Source organism: Narcine bancroftii, chromosome 1 (assembly GCF_036971445.1).
Source record: "Narcine bancroftii isolate sNarBan1 chromosome 1, sNarBan1.hap1, whole genome shotgun sequence".
NCBI classification, from domain to species: Eukaryota; Metazoa; Chordata; class Chondrichthyes; order Torpediniformes; family Narcinidae; genus Narcine; species Narcine bancroftii.
In genome coordinates, this window is record NC_091469.1 from 362,127,251 (window position 1) to 362,145,556 (window position 18,306).

General features: G+C 37.4%; 1 protein-coding gene across 1 annotated transcript in view; it reads left to right on the forward strand.

Annotated features, from left to right (window-relative positions):
• Window positions 1-9,592, forward strand: part of pdia4 (protein disulfide isomerase family A, member 4) — a 37,522-nt gene extending 27,930 nt beyond the window's left edge. The window contains exons 9-10 of the mRNA XM_069912403.1: window positions 6,308-6,541; window positions 8,911-9,592. Coding sequence (XP_069768504.1) covers window positions 6,308-6,541; window positions 8,911-9,326 — 650 coding nt within the window. The 3' untranslated portion in view covers window positions 9,327-9,592. The remainder of the gene's footprint in view (window positions 1-6,307; window positions 6,542-8,910) is intronic.
• Window positions 9,593-18,306: the final 8,714 nt, after the last annotated feature.

Sequence of the window (18,306 nt, forward strand, 5' to 3'; positions counted from 1 at the left end):
CTTTGACCCCACCCCAGGCCATCATTTGGTTGAGTTCCTGCTTGAGCTTTTTGTTGTGGTCCTGGAACCTGCCTCATAACATGCACTACTGGCTGTGTGTCCTCTTTTAACTGCATCTTATAGATGTTTTGGTAGAACTCCAAACCTCTTGAAGATGTTGCAAAATTGATCCAGTAGTTTTTCCATGTAATTCTGTGCATGGTCTCTGTTAATGGATTGCACCCTCTTGACTAGGTTTAAGTTTTCACATGCTTTGTCACCCAAGCAGTGAATGTTGTCCATCTGGGACTACTGTGAACCTAAAGTGGTGCTCTTTAACTTTCACCTTGAGTTTACATGTACCTCTCATGTCAGTGCTCTGTCTATTGTGTGCTTTGAGCTGAACAGAATTTACAAGGATGTATAGCTTTATTTTCATTGCCCTGATGTTACACTCAGATCAAATTGACCTTTGCCCCTGTGTTTAGCTTGAAAGGAAATTGTTCCATTTGTAAGCTTGACACTCTTCACTTCCTGTACCACCATATCCACGAAAAGTGTATCACTGAGAGCAATTTTTTTGAAAGTGTACAGTTTTACTTTTTAGTTTCCTTTTGGAAAACATTGCTTTGCACTTGTTAGACTTTGGCGCGTGCTTAGTGCCACATTGTTTACAATTGAATGTCTCCATCTTTTGATTTCTGTGTCATTTTTTGTTTGTGTCCAGACACTGGCTATGATTGTCTTCATTTTCACTGGCTTTTACACTATCACCAAACTTTTTTGTCCTGCAGTTAGTTCACTGGTGTGGCATATCTTCAGTTACTGCCAAGATAAGCTTGGTCTTGCAGCAACTTCTCTTTATCAATAATCCCAAACACAATTTGATCACGGATCATTGAATCTTGCAGCTGTCCAAAATTTAGTTTTGTCTTTTTTAAAAAGTATCAAAGCTCTCTCCCTGTAGCTGTATGCATGAGCAAGACGTAGCTCTCGAACATTTTTCTTTGGTGAACAGTGTTCATAAAAGATCTAACTTTGTTGAATTTGCTCTGGTCTTCTGCCTCGGCAAAAACAAATGTCTTGAAAAGCTAGAGTTTGAGGTCATGCCATGGTAAGTAGCATTGCAATTTTCCTTGTATCTGGTTGGATATCGATTCCACTCATTTGCAGGTAAAGCATAAACCTTTGCTTAAACAGCCACCATTCGTGGTCAATATTTCCAGTCCAATTTACAACATCAGGATCTTTTAAACCCTCCATATTTTCTTTGCTGATATTGACAGTTTCTCATTATTCACACTTTTTTCTTTCACTCCTCTGCACAGCAGAACTTGCTGTTTATTCCACTTTTGATGCCATGTGATGTTTCTTTAATTACAACAAAGAAACGGGTTTTTTCAAACTAGATATATCAACTCAGCTACCAGCATTGAAAACAGAACACGCATGCAGACCTCGGGGGAAGGCATTCAGCTTGAACCTACTAAAGATGAACATTTGCAAGATGCAACATTCCCTAGATGCTATACTGTCTCTGAATCCTTCTGGTGGTGGCACTCTATAACTATGCTATTATTGTCTGAGGCAAAGATGGCAGCAAGTACATCCATACATTCACTGTTTAAACACTCATACTATGGGTCTCAGTCTGCATCAGATGAAGCAGTGTCAACTCCATTATTAGTGTCCCATAACAGTCTTCAGTTCATCAATTGCACAAGAGATATCACACTTTTTGAACTATTTTATCAGTCTCTAACTTTGTCCCATGCTTTGAGCACAAAATTACGCAGTACATCAAGTGATGCAGCACAGATTGCCCTTCCTTTTGTAAATGACTTCTGCATTCGGCATTCAAGTATTCCATTCCTTATGCACATGGTCTCTGAATAGCTTGTTCAAGCAGATAGGGAGAGGTTGCAATATAGACCTCAACCCACCCAGAATAACTGCCATATAAGTATTATGTTGTGATAATCTACTTTTAGCCCTCTTAGTTCAGTCACTAGGAAACGTATCCCAGTCCAGCAAACTGTTCTTTGTGTAAATCGCTTGGCTACCTGTTCCACACATTGTCTATCCATAGTTTTACACTATTTTCATCCATCCATCCTTTTATGAAAATGTACAAAAATACCTGCAGGGAATTTGGGGTTTAATTTTGCATTTGAAGATTACCATGGGTTTTTGTCCCATCATCCATGCACTATAACACCTTTCCACTCCACTGTTCTATTGCCTATTCACAGGGGTTTCATTCATGTCTTCACTATTTGCCAATGCAAACTTATGCTTCTAGTGGTTAAGTAAAATAAACTGGTGAAAACTTGGAACTTTATGATCAAGATCTTTTGCTAGTTTCTGTGCAATTTTTGTTTTTGTCATATTACCAGATTTTCCTGTTGAAATGGTTGCACCATTCTACTGTAGCCTCAATCTTTACTGAGGTCTGGGTGTGACTTTGCCCACTGCAGCGTAAATATTTTATTTCGGGTGACTATGTAGCAATGTTGCATCTGTTGACCTACCCATTCTGCAACAAGATTTAACAACTCTGGCCAATGAGTGATTCAGTATTTTTCTTAAAATCTCTTATTTCTCCCTCCAATCTCTTACCAACTTCTCATGTACATCAAATTTCTCTTGCAGTGCAGTTGTTGATTTTTCTTGGCTGTTTTGATCATTTTCTTTTTTTAAAACTTTATTTAAAGATTTTATCACAAGAATAAAGAGAAAAATTACATTTAAAGAAAAGATAAAAATATAAAATAATAAAATTACAATACAACATTAGTAACCTAACTTAAATCTGACTAATCCCCCCCAATAATCACAACGCAACATTAATGACCTAATTTAAATCGGTCTAACCCCGACCCTACATATATGGCCACTAAGAAAAAATAAAATCTATATTAAAAAAAAAACCACCCTTCCCCCCCAAAATAAAGAGTGAAGAGTTAGTAAAATTAATAAAATTGTATATATAAAACAACACTCACCTACAAGAAAAATAATAATGAAAAAAAAGAATCATCAAATCTAAAACATCACAAATGGAGTCCACTTCTTATAAAAGGACATCTTATCTTGAATTGAGAAAGATATCTTTTCCATAATTAAACAGGATTTCATCTCTAAACACCACCTATCCAAAGTTAATATATTTTATCTTTCCAAGTAAGCGCTATACATTTCTTGGCCACTGCTAAGGCTAAATAGATAAAAGAAATCTGATGATCATTTAATCCTGTCAATTAATGATTGCATATTCCCTAATAAAAATATATCAGGATCTAATACAACATAGATATTATATAAACTATTAAATATAGATTGAATACCTTTCCAAAACTGTTGCAATCAATCACAAAACCAAACAGTATGTAAAAAAAAAAAGTATTAGCTGTCTGATCACAGCGAAAACAATCTAACTTACTAAGACCAATTTTTTTTAATTTCTCTGGTGTTAAATATAATTGATGTATAAAATTATAATTAATCATCGCTAATCTAGCATTAATCAATTTTCGAATACTATTTTGACAAATTTCCATCCAGGCTTCTTCAGCTATTGTAGAACCTAAATCTTTTCCCCATTTTAACTTATCTTTATCCTAATCTTTCTTACTTTCATTTTCTTGTAAAATACAATATAAATCAGATATATACCCCTTTTTTGGTATTGAAAGCACATATTTCTCAAAACTAGTTTCAGGCAATAGAATCATATGCCGGCCACATATCTGTTTTACAAATGATCTTAACTGATAATACACAAATACAGAGTTTCCACTAATAACAAATCTCCTTTGTAGTTCCTCAAAAGAACAAAAACATCCTTCGAAAAAACAATCTGATAATTTTTTTATTCCTTTCCTTTCCCATTGTTTTAAAATGATATTGGAGACTAAAAGGAACAAGTTGATTATATAATGGCAATCGCCCAGACCACTTATTTTTAAGCCCCAATTTATTAAGTTTACTTGTCCATAAATTCATTAAATGTTTCAATATTGGTATATTATAAGTTCGTAATAAATTTTTATTCCATCGAAACAAAAATTCATGTGGAAATTTTTCTAAACTGACTGCCATTTCTATCTTTGCCCAACTATTCATTAGAGCACTAAGAAATTTAAATTGAGTTGCCTCATAATGATATTGAAAATCCCACATCAACTTTCTCATTCCTACCCTCGGAAATTTTCCCTTCCATAAGAATTCTCTAACTGCTTTATATAAATCCTTAAAAACTTTTTTATATATATAAAAAAAATAAGGAATTGATTGAAATAAATATTGTATCTGAGAAAAAAATATTCATTTTTATAGTATTAATCCTTCCTAATAAACCTAAAGGTAAATCCTTCCACCTAATCAAATCTAATTTAATCTTTTTTTATTAAGGGAAGATGATTAATTGAATATAAATCTTGATATTCTGTATTAACATTAATTCCTAAATATTTAATTTGTTTAGTCCACTTCAAATTTGTAATATTTTTATATCTTGAGTAATCATCTTTACAAATTGACAAAATTTCACTTTTGGCCCAACTTACCTTATAACCTGATAATTGACCATAATTTTCTAAAGATTCTTGAATTGCTGGTAAAGAAATATCAGGATCCACCAAGTATAATAAGACATCATCAGCAAATAAATTAATCTTGTATTCCTCATTCAAAACTCTCATACCCTTAACATTTTCATTTTGACGTATTAATTGTGCCAAAGGTTCAATAACTATAGCAAATAAAGCAGGTGACAATGGACATCCTTGTCTAGTAGACCTTGTTAAATCAAAAGATTCTGAAATCTGCCCATTGGTAGCAACTCTAGCCTTCGGACTATTATATAAAGCCTTTATCAATCCAATAAATAAGGAACCAAAGTAAAACTTCTCAAGTACTTTAAATAAAAACTTCCATTCCACTCTATCAAAAGCCTTTTCTGCATCTAATGAAACCACTATTGGATAATTCATTTGAAATTTAGATTTATTTATCAAAGTAATTAAACACAAAATATTATCAGACGCATATCTATTTTTTATAAATCCTGTTTGGTCTTTATGTATTATTTTAGGTAAATATTGAGCTAATCTATTAGCCATAACTTCAGCTACAATTTTATAATCTACATTTAGCAACGATATTGGTCGATAAGAAGAAACCTGCAAAGGATCTTTATTTTTTTTGGTATAACTGTAATTATTGCATTAGAACAAGATTCAGGTAGTTGAAAAGTTTTATAGATTTGCTGTATTGCATCCTTAAAAATAAAAGATATATCAACATAAGTTTTATAAAATTCTATAGAAAACCCATCTTCACAGGTGCCTTTCCATTTGGCATATCTCTTATCGCCATTTCAATTGTTTTGATCATTTTCAATTTAAAACTTGCTTCATACTTTCATCGTGAGTTGCATTGTTTTGATGAACCCTCCATGATGCCAATCACCTCTACACAATGCACAGCAGAGTATTCCACGCAATCTTTGGGAGGTGATGTATACGCCAGTCAATGGCCCATCTCTGACATAGAGATCTTTGGGGGTCAACTTGTCAATGGGCCAACTCTGGCATCCAGAATATTGGAATTGACTCATATGCCAGATATACCATAAACCTTTAAAATGAGGTTTAAAAATGGGGGTCAACTTGTACACCAAATACAAACTACCTTGGTTTATTTATTTTCAGCCTAAATGTACTTTTATTTGTTTCCTAAAGGCATTGTTATCACCCACTCTACCTCGACCATCTTTTTATGGCATCTCAATTTTTTTCCAGCTCCTCAATAATAAAAATTCTTTTTCTTACTATAATCTATTTACATTGAATACCTGTTGCATCACTTCTAATTCAAGTATGACTACTAACTCAGTCCTTGTTCTACTTGCCTGTCCCCACTAATTTGCTCTGGGTTTTGTTTCTTCCTGCATTTGTGTGACAATAAATTTGCTATTTTTGTTTTGTCAAGTTTTATAAATGAGGATTTTGTACAATTTGTATATAATAAGCATGATTTGATTTTTAAAATTTAAAAATGCAGCACTGGAACAGGCCTTTTTGGCCCACGAGCTCATGCCATCCAATTACACCCAATTAACCTACAAGCCCTGGTACACTTTGAACTGTGGGAGGAAACCGGAGTCCTTGGGGAAAACCCACGCAGATACTAGGATACCCTGGTTCCAATCACTGGTGCTGTAAAGGCCTTGCACTAACTGCTCTGCCAACCATTGGAGTTTCTTCAGCTTTTTGTTCACTTGCACATTGACCACTGTATTCATGGTGTCTTTTTCTTCTGCCAGCTACACAGTTCTGGAGGAAAAAAATATTAGAGGTGGCAAAGGATTTCCCCGAGTATACTTTTGCAATTGCTGATGAAGAAGATTATTCAACTGAACTGAATGATTTGGGTCTTGGAGACAGTGGTGAAGAAGTGAATGTGGCAATTCTGGATGCAGGTGGCAAAAAATATGCAATGGAACCAGAAGAATTTGACTCGGATATATTGAGAGAATTTGTACTAGCATTTAAAAAAGGTACTGTATCTTGAATGTAATTAAATTAAACTAAATGTTAACTTTTCCTGAGTGAATACTGATGAAAAAATAATTTGAGACCTCTCCCATCTCATTTAGCTCCATACAAAACTGACCACTTTAATCCTCTTTTGATATCCTTTTGCTCTTAATATACTTGTAAAAACCCTTAGGATTTTCCTTCACTTTGTTTGCCAAAGCAACTTCATCTTTTAGCCTTGATTTCTTTCTTGTTTTTCTTGCTTTTTTTATGGTCAAGTACCTAATTTGCTCCATATTGCCTATACCTGTTGTATACCTTTTTGACTGAACCAGATCCCCAATATCCCTCAAACCAAGGTTTCCTATGCCTTCTAACACTGCCTTTTGATTCTGACAGGAACTCTGTACTCTCAGTTTCACCTTTGATGGACCTCTACTTATCTCACACATCCTTCTCCGAAAACAATTTATCCCAATCCATGCATCTAGATCCTTTCTCATTTCCTCAAGATTAGCCTTTCTCCAATTTGGAATCTCAACCCGAGGCCCAGATCTATCCTTCTCCATAATTAACTTGAAACTAATGGCATTATGATCACTTGGACCCAAAATGTTCCCCTATACATTCTTCTGTTACCTGTCCTGTCTTATTCCCTAACAGGAGATCCATTATTGCACTCTCTCGTTGGTACCTCAATATATTGATTTGGAAAACTTTCCTGAACACATTAGCAAACTCAGTTATCCTGCCCTTTTATAGTATGGGAGTCCCAGTCAATATGGGAAGATAAAAATCTCCTACTATCACAACCTTGTATTTCCTGTAGCTGCCTGCTATCTCTCTCCAGATTTGTTCCTCCAATTCTTCCTGACTATTGAGTGGTTTATAATACAATCCCATGAGTGTGGTCATACCTTTCCTGTTCCTCTGTCCCACCATACAGCCTCAGTTGATGAGCCCTCTGGTCTTTTCTGCTTGAGCACAGCTGTGATATTTTCCCTGATGACCAATGCCACTCTTCCCCCTTTCATCTCCCCTCCTTGTTCTAACACATCTAAAGTAACAGAATCCTGGAATGTTGAGCTGCCAGTTCTGCCCCTCCTTCAACCAAGTTTCGCTAATAGCCATAATATCCTAATTTCATATGCCAATGCACATTAAGCTCGTCTGCCTTTCCTACAATACTCCTTACATTGAAATAGATGCACCTGAGATCATTACCACATTCAAGCTGTGATTTTTGAACAGTGCATGCAATTTTCACATCTTTTCCCTTCTCCACTCTTATCTGCTCTGGCACTCTTGGTTCCCCTCCCTCTGCAAATGAATTTAAACCCCCGGAGCAACACTAGCAAACTTTCTGGGAAGGATATTGGTCCCTTCCAGTTCAGATGCAAACTGTCCTGTCAGAACAGGTTCCACCTTCGCTGGAAGAGAGCCAAATGATTCCAGAAACCTGAAGTCCTCCCTCCTACATGTCTTTAGCCACATGTTAAGCAGCATTATCCTCCTATTTCTAACCTCACTAGCACATGGCATAGGTAGCAATCTTGAGATCACTATCCTGGAGGTCCTGTACTTCAACCTAGCACCTAACTCCCTGAACTTTCATGGCAGAACCTCCTCACCTTTCCTACCCATGCCATTGGTCCCTACATGGATCACAATATCTGGCTGCTCACCCTCCCTCCTGAGAATGCCATGAACTTAATCTGAGATATCTTGGACCCTGGGATCAGAGAGGCAACATACCATCTGGGATTGCTTTCACAGAATCTCTTATCTGCCCCCATAACTATGGAATCCTCTATCACTGCAGCTCATCTATTTTCCCTTCTTAGCCACAGGACCCGACTCTGTGCCAGAGACTTTATTTCTGTGGCTTGTACCTGGTAGGATGTCCCCCAACAGTATCCAAAGTGGTGTAAACTACTTGTTATTGAGGGGAATGGCCACAGGGTGCCCTGCCCTGCCTGCCTGTTTGTTTTCCCTCTCTTGACTGTCCATCTACCCTCCTCCTGTTTCCTTGGTGTGATGGTGTCCCTGCAACTCCGATCATCCACTCTGCCTCCTGAATGATGTGGAGATTATCCAACTCCAGTTCTTTAATTCAGGAGCTGCTGCTGGATACACTACCACAATGACCCCCCCCCCTCCCCCAACAGTTGAACTTGATTGCCCAATCAATTATCTGGAGTGACTTTTGCTGTGGGCTACAATCTTGATATTTGGTCTTTTGAGGGACTCTACTTGCCTGTAAAGGTAGTTCTTGCTGTATCTCCTACGGAATAATGATTTCCTTCTATTTTTGAAGCACTTTTCCTATGTTTTAAGAAACAATACAAGTTGTTTTTGTATCCATTTGCATATCTTTTTTTTCTTTCAGGTAAATTAAAGCCTGTTATTAAGTCGCAACCAATCCCAAAGAGTAACAAAGGTCCAGTAAAGGTTGTGGTGGGCAAGACGTTTGCTGAAATAGTTATGGACAAAAAGAAAGATGTGCTAATAGAATTCTATGCCCCTTGGTGTGGGCACTGCAAAAAATTAGAACCTGTATACTTGGAGCTAGGTAAAATGTACAAAAATGAGGAGAACCTGATCATTGCAAAGATGGATGCAACAGCAAATGACGTTCTGAGTGATAAATACAAAACTGAAGGCTTTCCAACTATTTACTTTGCACCGAGCAACAATAAAGATAATCCAATTCAATATGACAAAGGTGAGCGAGACCTTGAATCTTTGAGCAAATTTGTGGAAGAACATGCAACCAAGCTGTCAAGAAGAAAAGATGAGCTATAAGAATTGTATTACTTTATCCAAGAAAAAGAAATATCAAGGACAACAAACTTCCAGCAATGCAGTATCGGAATTATGAAATGATCAATTTCAACACAATTCCTTAAAACAATTAATGGTAATTAGAGTTTAAACCATCTCTGCAAGAGAGTTACAGTGTAATCAAAATATTTGCTGAGAATGTGAAATCACAATTTTGTGAAGTTTGTATGGTTTGTCATCTTTATATTTTGGTTAAAAAAAATCTTCAATAAAGATAATCCAAGTAATTGTTTTTGAATGTATTTCTTTACCAGTCCTTTGGCTAAACAATGAAAAAAAACTTATCGAAATAGGTAATTCTGTTCTTTGTTTTGTTTGGTGGTGAAGGGGTGTTATAGTATGCTTGCACCCATTATAAACTATCCTGTTAATTGTAAGGAATAAAAATCAAACTTGTTGCTCACTGATTTTAAAAATCTGTTCTGTTACAAGGTAGCTTTGTTAGAATACAGATTACATAGCCATGGCCCATCATTTTTCCCTTCTAGTCTGACTCAACATCTATGAATGGATGAGACCAGGATGATGCCAAAGAAAACTTTGTCCCCATGTTGAACAGGCCCTCTGCATAGCTGCAGCCATGTTGAGAAGAATCCTATCTAAGGCAGTGGAACCAGATAACATACCTGGTCAGGTACTGCAGGACTAAGCAGACCAAATGACAGGTCTTCACAGACATCTTCTACACTTGTTGTTGCAGTCCATTGTTACTGCAGGGTTTAAGATCACCACCATCATCCTGGTATACAAGAGGGTGACGATGACAGGCCCTGTTGCACTGACCATTATGCAATGCTTTGAGCATCTGGTGATGCAATGCATCAAAGCACACCTTCCAGAGATGATCTATTTTAATTTGCCTATAGAAGAAACTATTCCCCCACACGATGCTATAGCCTTGCCCCTTCACCCCTTCCTGACACAACTGAAGAATGATGCCTTGTACATCAGGCTGCTGTTCATTTAATATGATCATTTCCCAGAGACTGGTGGAGATGCTGTCCTCATTGGAACTCAACACTTCTCTACTGGATTCTGGACTTCCTAATGGAAAGACCACCATCTGTCCAGGTCAGTACCACAAGCATACATCAGGGCTATGTGCTAGTGATCCACGGCTGCATTGCCAGATCTAGCTCGAACAGTGTCATCAGGTTTGCAGATGACACAACAGTAGTCTGCCTCATCAGCAACATGAATCACATTACAGAGGAGAGGTGGAAAAATATTGTGAAACGTATGAGTAACAACCTGTCTCATCTTTGACAAGACAAAGCAAATGATTGTGGATTTCAGGACCAGGAATGACCACCTTTCACTACACATCTCTAGCAGAGATAGTTAAGAGCACCTTGGAGTTCTTGTCCAGTGACTTATTGTAAACATGCAACATCTCTCATCCAGAAGGCACAACAGTGGGTGCACTTCCTGAGAAGACTGAAGCGCGCAAGGCTCCATGGGAGCTCTATTGAGAATCAGTGTGGTTCATCTGCTGCAGAGAAATGGATTGGAGGTCAATTCACAGGACTAAGAATGGCAGAAGATTACTGGAGTCTTCCCTTTCCAATTTTAATTTGCTTAGATGAATGCTTGTCTTGCATATGTATTTTGTCTGGTTGTATGTCTGCATGCTTTGCACAGAGGGCAAGAGAATGCGGTTTAGTTGGGTTGTACTTGTGCAATCTGATGACAAACTTCACAAGTTATCTTCCAACCCAGACAACAAGGGTAAATCTCCCCTGCACCCTCTTAAAGCTTCAATATCCTTCCAGATGAAGTGACCAGAATACTGACCTAATCAGATTTTTTTTAGAGCTGCAACATTACCTCAGCTCTTGAACCCAATCAGCTCAGCCAGTCTTCTTGACCTCTAACCTGTGTAGCAATCCTTGAGGGTTCTATGGACTTGGACCCCAAGCAAGATCCCTCTGTTTCTCTGCATGCCAGGAATCCCGCCATTAACTGTTTTCTTGCCTTCAAGCCCAGTCTTCCAAAGTCCATCACCAGAATCTGAAAAAGTGAACTTCCATATGCCAAATAAAATTTAAAAAAATGCCGAATATTTATTAATTTTTCTGACCCATCAGTTTTAACCTCTGAATTTTACACTTTATTCTGATGCTTCAGCAAATTAAAGAAGGTCTTCCCTCATAAATAGTCCATCTAAAATAGTCTGACTAATGTTATATTGACTGGACATAAGAAACTGGTCCACTTAGTGAGCAATGCCTCATAATTGAATGAATAAATATTGGTCAGGAAATATTGAGAATTCTTGATGACGTTGAGGCCTGCCATTGTTCCCTTTTGAGTTTGCCACACCTTGTCTACGTGCATCTTGAGAAATTTGTATCATGCTGATGTTTCATTACCCTGCTAAATTCATTCACTGTTGTGACTGAGTTGCATGCAAACTGAAGCTCTAGCTATTAAGGTATTCAACACAACAAACTGCCATTCTGGAACAATGTCCGATAAATCACAAAGAACCTTGCTGAACTCAAATTAGATTGAGGTTTTATACTTGTAGAACAAAAAAAAATAGGTGATTAAATTGTTTCACTGTAAAATTCATTTTCATTTCTCATTGCCTCAACCGAAAAACAACTTTAAATAGTCAATGCCTGTGAAAGCTGTTGAGCACTAAGCCTAAGCCACTCAACAATTGGGAGTATTGGAGGGTGATTCTGGGTATACAAACACTGAATATTTATGCACAGAATAAACCCCCTTTGTATTAAGTGACACCTAATCAGTATCCTGATCTCGTCTGGAGAATTTGATTCTGGGCAGATTAACATAAATCAGGGGTGGTTTAACTTGTTTAATTTAAGAGCCAACATGCAATAAACTTCAGATGTTTGAGAGCTGCAAGCCATGAAAATAATCTCTCCTGTTTTTACTCTTGCATGTATTGTTACAAAAATTTTGTATTAAATATGTATGTTATGCATGTATGTAATTTTAAACTGCTAATTTGTATTAATTTCTAAAATCAAAAGTACACAGATCATAGATATGTGTAATTGAATTTTGTGACCAATTTTATGGTAAAAATTTAGGGGGTTGCATATGTATGCTGCTTTTGACTGAAAAGCACTTGCATCAGGCTGTTGGGAGCTAGGATGGGCAGGGTGGCTGGGATGGGGTGGTAAGTTCACAATTGGGACACCTGGAGCTGGGATGGAAGGGCCGCTGAGGCTTTGGGTGGGAGATAGGATGGATGGGCACCCTGGGCCTAGGCGAGAATCCCCGGTTACATGAAGCTCTTTGACATATAATATGCAGCTTGCACGATCCCTGTCTCAGCTAACACATTTCTGTGAGCTGCATATTGTATGTCAAAACCGCGTTTGAGTTTGCTTACAATTGTGCAAGGCCAGGATGTCCATAATTTATTGATGAATTCATAAAATATCTTTGTACATGTCAATAGAAGAGATTGTGCTGTGAGCTTTCAAAGTATAGCTCTTAAGCGATCTTCCTCTATGCAGACAATGGTGTCTTCAATTATTGTTTTTAAATTAAACATGAACAGGTTTTTTTTTAAATCCAGTCTATAATTGAGATTCTGTACTCCATAAGACATTGATTGTCCTGCCATTCAATCATGAGCTGATCAATTTTCCCATTCAGTCCCAATGCCTGGCTTTCTCCCAATAACCTTTTGATACCTTAGCTGATCAAGAACCTATCAATCTCCCTTAAATACACCCAATGACTTGGCCTCCACCACAACCACCATCTGGCTAAAGAAATTCCTCTCTATATCTGTTCTAAGTAGGTGCCCTTGAATCCTGAAGATGTTTGAAGTTCTAAGCCTTCAGAAAACAGTTTGACTAAATCTTGATATGCAGTAGCTGTCGGAGTAAGTATGCAGATGCTCAGACTTTCTTCTTTCATTCCAGTAGAAATAAGTGGTCCTTTTTGGGTGGTACAAGATGGTTGGATATCATCTACTCACAATGTACTTCCATGAATCTGATCAATGTATGGAATGTTACATTTCTAAGTTGCTGATGGGTGGAGTTGTCAAAATGAAGCTTTATTAAATAAAAAGTCAAGTGAGTATACAAATATGCAGTGCATTCAGTGTGATGTGGAAAAAGGTGGCATTATTTACCTTAACAGGAAAAACAGAATAGCAAAATAATTTAAATAGTAATAGTTTGGAGAACATAAATATACAAGCACACCTAGATCTATTTGTACCTCATTTACTGAAAAGTGCAATGTCTTCTTCTTTGGCTTGGCTTCGCGGACAAAGATTAATGGAGGGGTAATGTACAGCTAAGGCAAATGACGTGTTGGCCATTGAAAGAAGTTGGAGTCAAGGAACAATGTTTATATAGAAAACCTTGTGAGACCAATGATGCATGGTGTGCAATGTAAGGGAATTACTTGCCAAAAAGGGAATTCAACAAGTTTCCCAGACTAATTCATAGTAGTTGTATGAGGAAAGATTGAGGTCCTTTCAGCCTGTATTCTCTGGAGATTAAGAGTGAGGGGAGGTTTCATGGGAAAGCACAGAATTCTGACAGGATTGGAAAGATTAATGTGGGAAGCTTGTTACCCAAGCTAGGGTCTGGAACCAGGGCTCACAGTCTCGGGACACATGTTCAATCATTTCGACCTGAAATGAAGGGAGTTGCTTTGCAGGCTGATGAACCTGGGAAGTTCTCTATTACAGCCTTCTGGGTGAAATCAGTTGCTGAATATATTTAAGGATAACTGTCCAAATCAACAGCTGCAAATGGATAAGGGGAGAGAGTATGATGTTATGTTTGTTTTCCATATATTGTTGTATCCATGATCTTCACAGGTTTAAATCCCAATATTGACATCCTCCCATGTCCCCAACCTATACAATCTTACAATCCATTCCTATTCATTTTCTACATTCCTTATTTTTACATGACCATTGGCAGGATCATGTCTAAAGATTTTTAACTTGCTCTGGAATTGAACGATGGACAAATTAAAACAGCTCTCCTTAAGTATGCACCACTTGCACCTCACCACCCTTGTAACAGCACATACCTTACAATGATCTCTAGCGTCGCCCACAACTCCCCATGGAGTGGAGTTAGGGTTCATTCCTGGGGGAAAGAGGAAGAGCTGCTCCACATGGTGGGCCTTGAACTGCAGCTGGCTGGAGGGACTGGCTCGGGTATACCCAAAATAAGGAAGGTAATTAAGAGCCAATCGCAAAGTGTGGGCTCATCCTTGTTTGGCAGGTTAGGTGATTTCTAATGAAGCTCCTGTCAGAGGGTCACATGACCCTCCTTGTTATGGGGTGGAGGGGGGAGAAGATTTCCTCCTTTTCAATAACTATACCATTGACCCTTTCTTTAATGAAGATAGCCATAAACTGTGTTAAAGAACTTTGTGTTTATCTGAAGGGATATCTTCTGAAGAGATCATTTGGAAGGGATAACTTTTGTGTTGAAACAGTTTTTAAAACTGCCATTCAAAAGTTCTCAAACTCGCATTTGTTTTCAGAGGAAATTTTTTCACACAAACTACTTCACAAATCCCTCTTGTATGGAGGGTTCAGAATCAATGGTTCACATGATTATTTCACAGACTCTGGTATGAGTCAGATGAAGTGGTTATGATCCAAAACAGGAATGATTTTGCTTACTGCCACTGCAGCACTGCTCTCTCTCTCTCTCTCTCTTGACAGAGGAGCAATAAAGTGCCCATCCTTTCCAAAAAACCACCACAATTCTGTATTCCTCCTTTGACAAGGAGACTACAAACAGTTCTTTTCTAACTGAATGTTACTGCATTTTTGACCAGATGAAACTGGTGTAATATTAAAGAGGTCTCCTTGAAGAGTCTTTAATCACATGACATTACTGCAGATTTTGTTTGAAGTTCCTGTCTTCCAGTTATAAGAAAATGCTTCCAGGCTGTCTGTTCAACTAACCAACAGATGGCTTTCTTGTGTTCACTCTGAGAAAAAAGTCATTGTCTTTAGTTTCAATGGACAATCACTTCAGTTTTATGGCTGTTTACACAGCTTCCACTCTAAATGGCTCTGTGTGTCCCTGTCCACCCATAAAATAACTTTACTAACATAATATAATTTTCCTAAAGATTAATAATAGCATAATTTCATCACAACTCTAACCAAAGTTATGGGTCTAGCCCTTGCTCAAGGTATGAGCAAAAAAAAATGGTTTAAGAATGGGAGGGGAAGGAGTGCAAACCAGCAGACAAAAGTTATTAATTGTATATGATAAGAGAACAGGAGAGAGGAAAGGAAGAAATGTTAGAGGTTTGTACTATTTTTCAGTCCTCATTATAGGAAGGTTGCTGGCAATGTAGGATTGAGGAAAAGATAAACTGATAGACAAATTAATTCAACTTCAACAATAGGGAAATTATTGGAATCAGTTCTGAAATGCAGTATAACACCTCATTTGGAAAGGCACAGATTAATAAGGGACAATCATCATGGATTTGTTAAGTGAAGTGTATGTCTGAATAATTTGATTAAAAGACTTTTCAGTTAGTAAAAAGAAGCTCGAGGCAGTATTTTTGATTGCCTTTACATGGTGTTTAGCTAGGCTTTTAAAAAGATCCCACATGTCAGACTGGTGAAAATGCCCATGGGATCTAAAGAGGAGTAAATTAGTTCCAAAACTGGCTGAGTTGCAAGAAGTAAAGATAATGACCAATATGTCTTTGTGATTGAGATGGTAGAGTCACCTACCATATGAATCAGTTCTTGACTTTTTGCATAATAAATATTTTAATACAGATTTATCCATCCAGGCATTACATGATAAAGCAGAATGCAGATATTTAAAAAAATAAAATGGTTGAGAGTGAGGTGGATAGGTTCATGTGGTTTGCTCATTTGGGCTAATAAATGGCGAATGGAAGTTTTCCGGAAAAGTTTATGATTATTTGGGGAGGTGTAAAAAGGGCATAGGAATATTGAGAGACTTGGGGGGGGGGGCCTTTAAATTACATTTTAGTTAACAGGATGGCTGATTTAAAAATGCAAAAAAAATCCTTTATTATTGAAGATGCCAGAAGTTATGTATACAACAGCCATACATTAATAACGAAGGACTTTCCATTCTTTAACAATACAGTTTTGGACACTGGGTTATAGCAATGCTGTGGTTTCACTGGAGCGAGAGAAGGCTATGGAAATATGAGAATATCACCAGTAATGGGAAAATTTAGCCATGAGTTATGATTAGATATCTGGGGTTGTTTTTCTTGGAAATAAGGAAGCTGTGGGAGATTTATTTAAGATGCATAAAATTACATGGAACCTTGATAGAGTAAATATCAAAGCCCCATTTTCTTTAGCAGAAGGATCAGAATTCAGTGGAAATAATTTGTATAAGTGGACGTGAGGAGATTTCCTTCATCCAAATATTGATAGAGGAAGAAATCTCACCACTTTTAGGTATTTGGAAAATTAGGTAGTGTTGAGACCTTCAGGACTATGAACAGGTGCCAGAATATGGAATTAGGTTGGAGAGTTCTTTTGTGAAATACTCCTGCATGTTGTCATCTTTCTGATTGAATGAATGACTCATCTCCAAATTCCTCAAAGCAGTTGCACTATCTACAAGGCACATGTCGGTAGTAAAATCGAACAGTGGCCAATTGCTTGGCTGAATGTGGTTAGAAAGACACTTGAGAAGTTCAAGATTATGAAAGGCCAACATTTCATTTGCTTTTCTTACTCCTTGTTGTACTTCCTCTCCAGATTGCAATTGTCAGACTTAGAAATATATCCCCAATGCTGATCCCCAATCAGCAATGGGTTTATATCCTGGAGCTCCCCGTGCAACAGCACATCAAGAGTACTTACACCAGAAATGAAGCAATAGTTCAACAAGGCAGCTCACCACCATCTTTTTCATGGATGCTTAGGATTGGGCAATGGATGCTGGTCTTGCTAATGATGACATAACATAACATAACATAACAATTTACAGCACGGAAACAGGCCATTAGGCCCTTCTAGTCTGCACCGAACCAAACACCCCTCTCTAGTCCCACCTCCCTACACAATGCCCATAACTCTCCATCTTCTTCTCATCCATATACCTGTCCAACCTTTTCTTAAATAATACAATTGACTCCGCCGCCACTATTTCTCCCGGAAGATCATTCCACACGGCTACCACTCTCTGAGTAAAGAAGTCCCCCCTCATGTTACCTCTAAACCTCTGCCCCTTAATTCTTAACTCATGTCCTCTTGTTTTAATCTTTCCTCCTCTTAACGGATCAAAAAATGAATGTTAAAAAACTGGCTTATTATTGAGTATGATTGGATTTGTTCCAGATTATATGAGGACATTTCTGATCAATAGTCCACATTGCCAAGTGAGTAAATGCCATTGATTTTATTGAAATAAGAAACATAACATAAACTAGCTCCTTGAGCCTGCTCTGTCATTCATTAAGATCATAATTGATCACTCAAATGGCACCCTGTTTTTATATTCATCTGGTGCTGCTTCCTGAATGCCCTTCTGTACTCCTCATTGAACTCCACTAAATGATGTGTATAACATTAGCCTCAGTCCTATGTAAGAGGCTTCACAATCATTATTGCCACATGTTACATTTAAACTTGTATCCATTTTAAATTAGAAAATTATTTTGTTCAGCAAATAATTTTTTTTTAAAATTCCACTGGAATCAGAACATATCAATATCTAAAATCAAATTCATTGAGGTTATTTTGCTGAAGAATACAGTCATGCCATTAAGTAAGGAATTTCTGTACTTTCTCTTTCTGGTCTCTGTTGTCAGGTTCACCATCTGCTGGTATGTAAAACTACAAAAAAATATGTAAAAAGCTTGGTTAGCTGTGTGATTTGCAAGATGTGAGGATCTTTGCACTCACCAGTAATTAACAATACTCCATTAAATGTCATGTCACTTTAAATAATGTGGATTA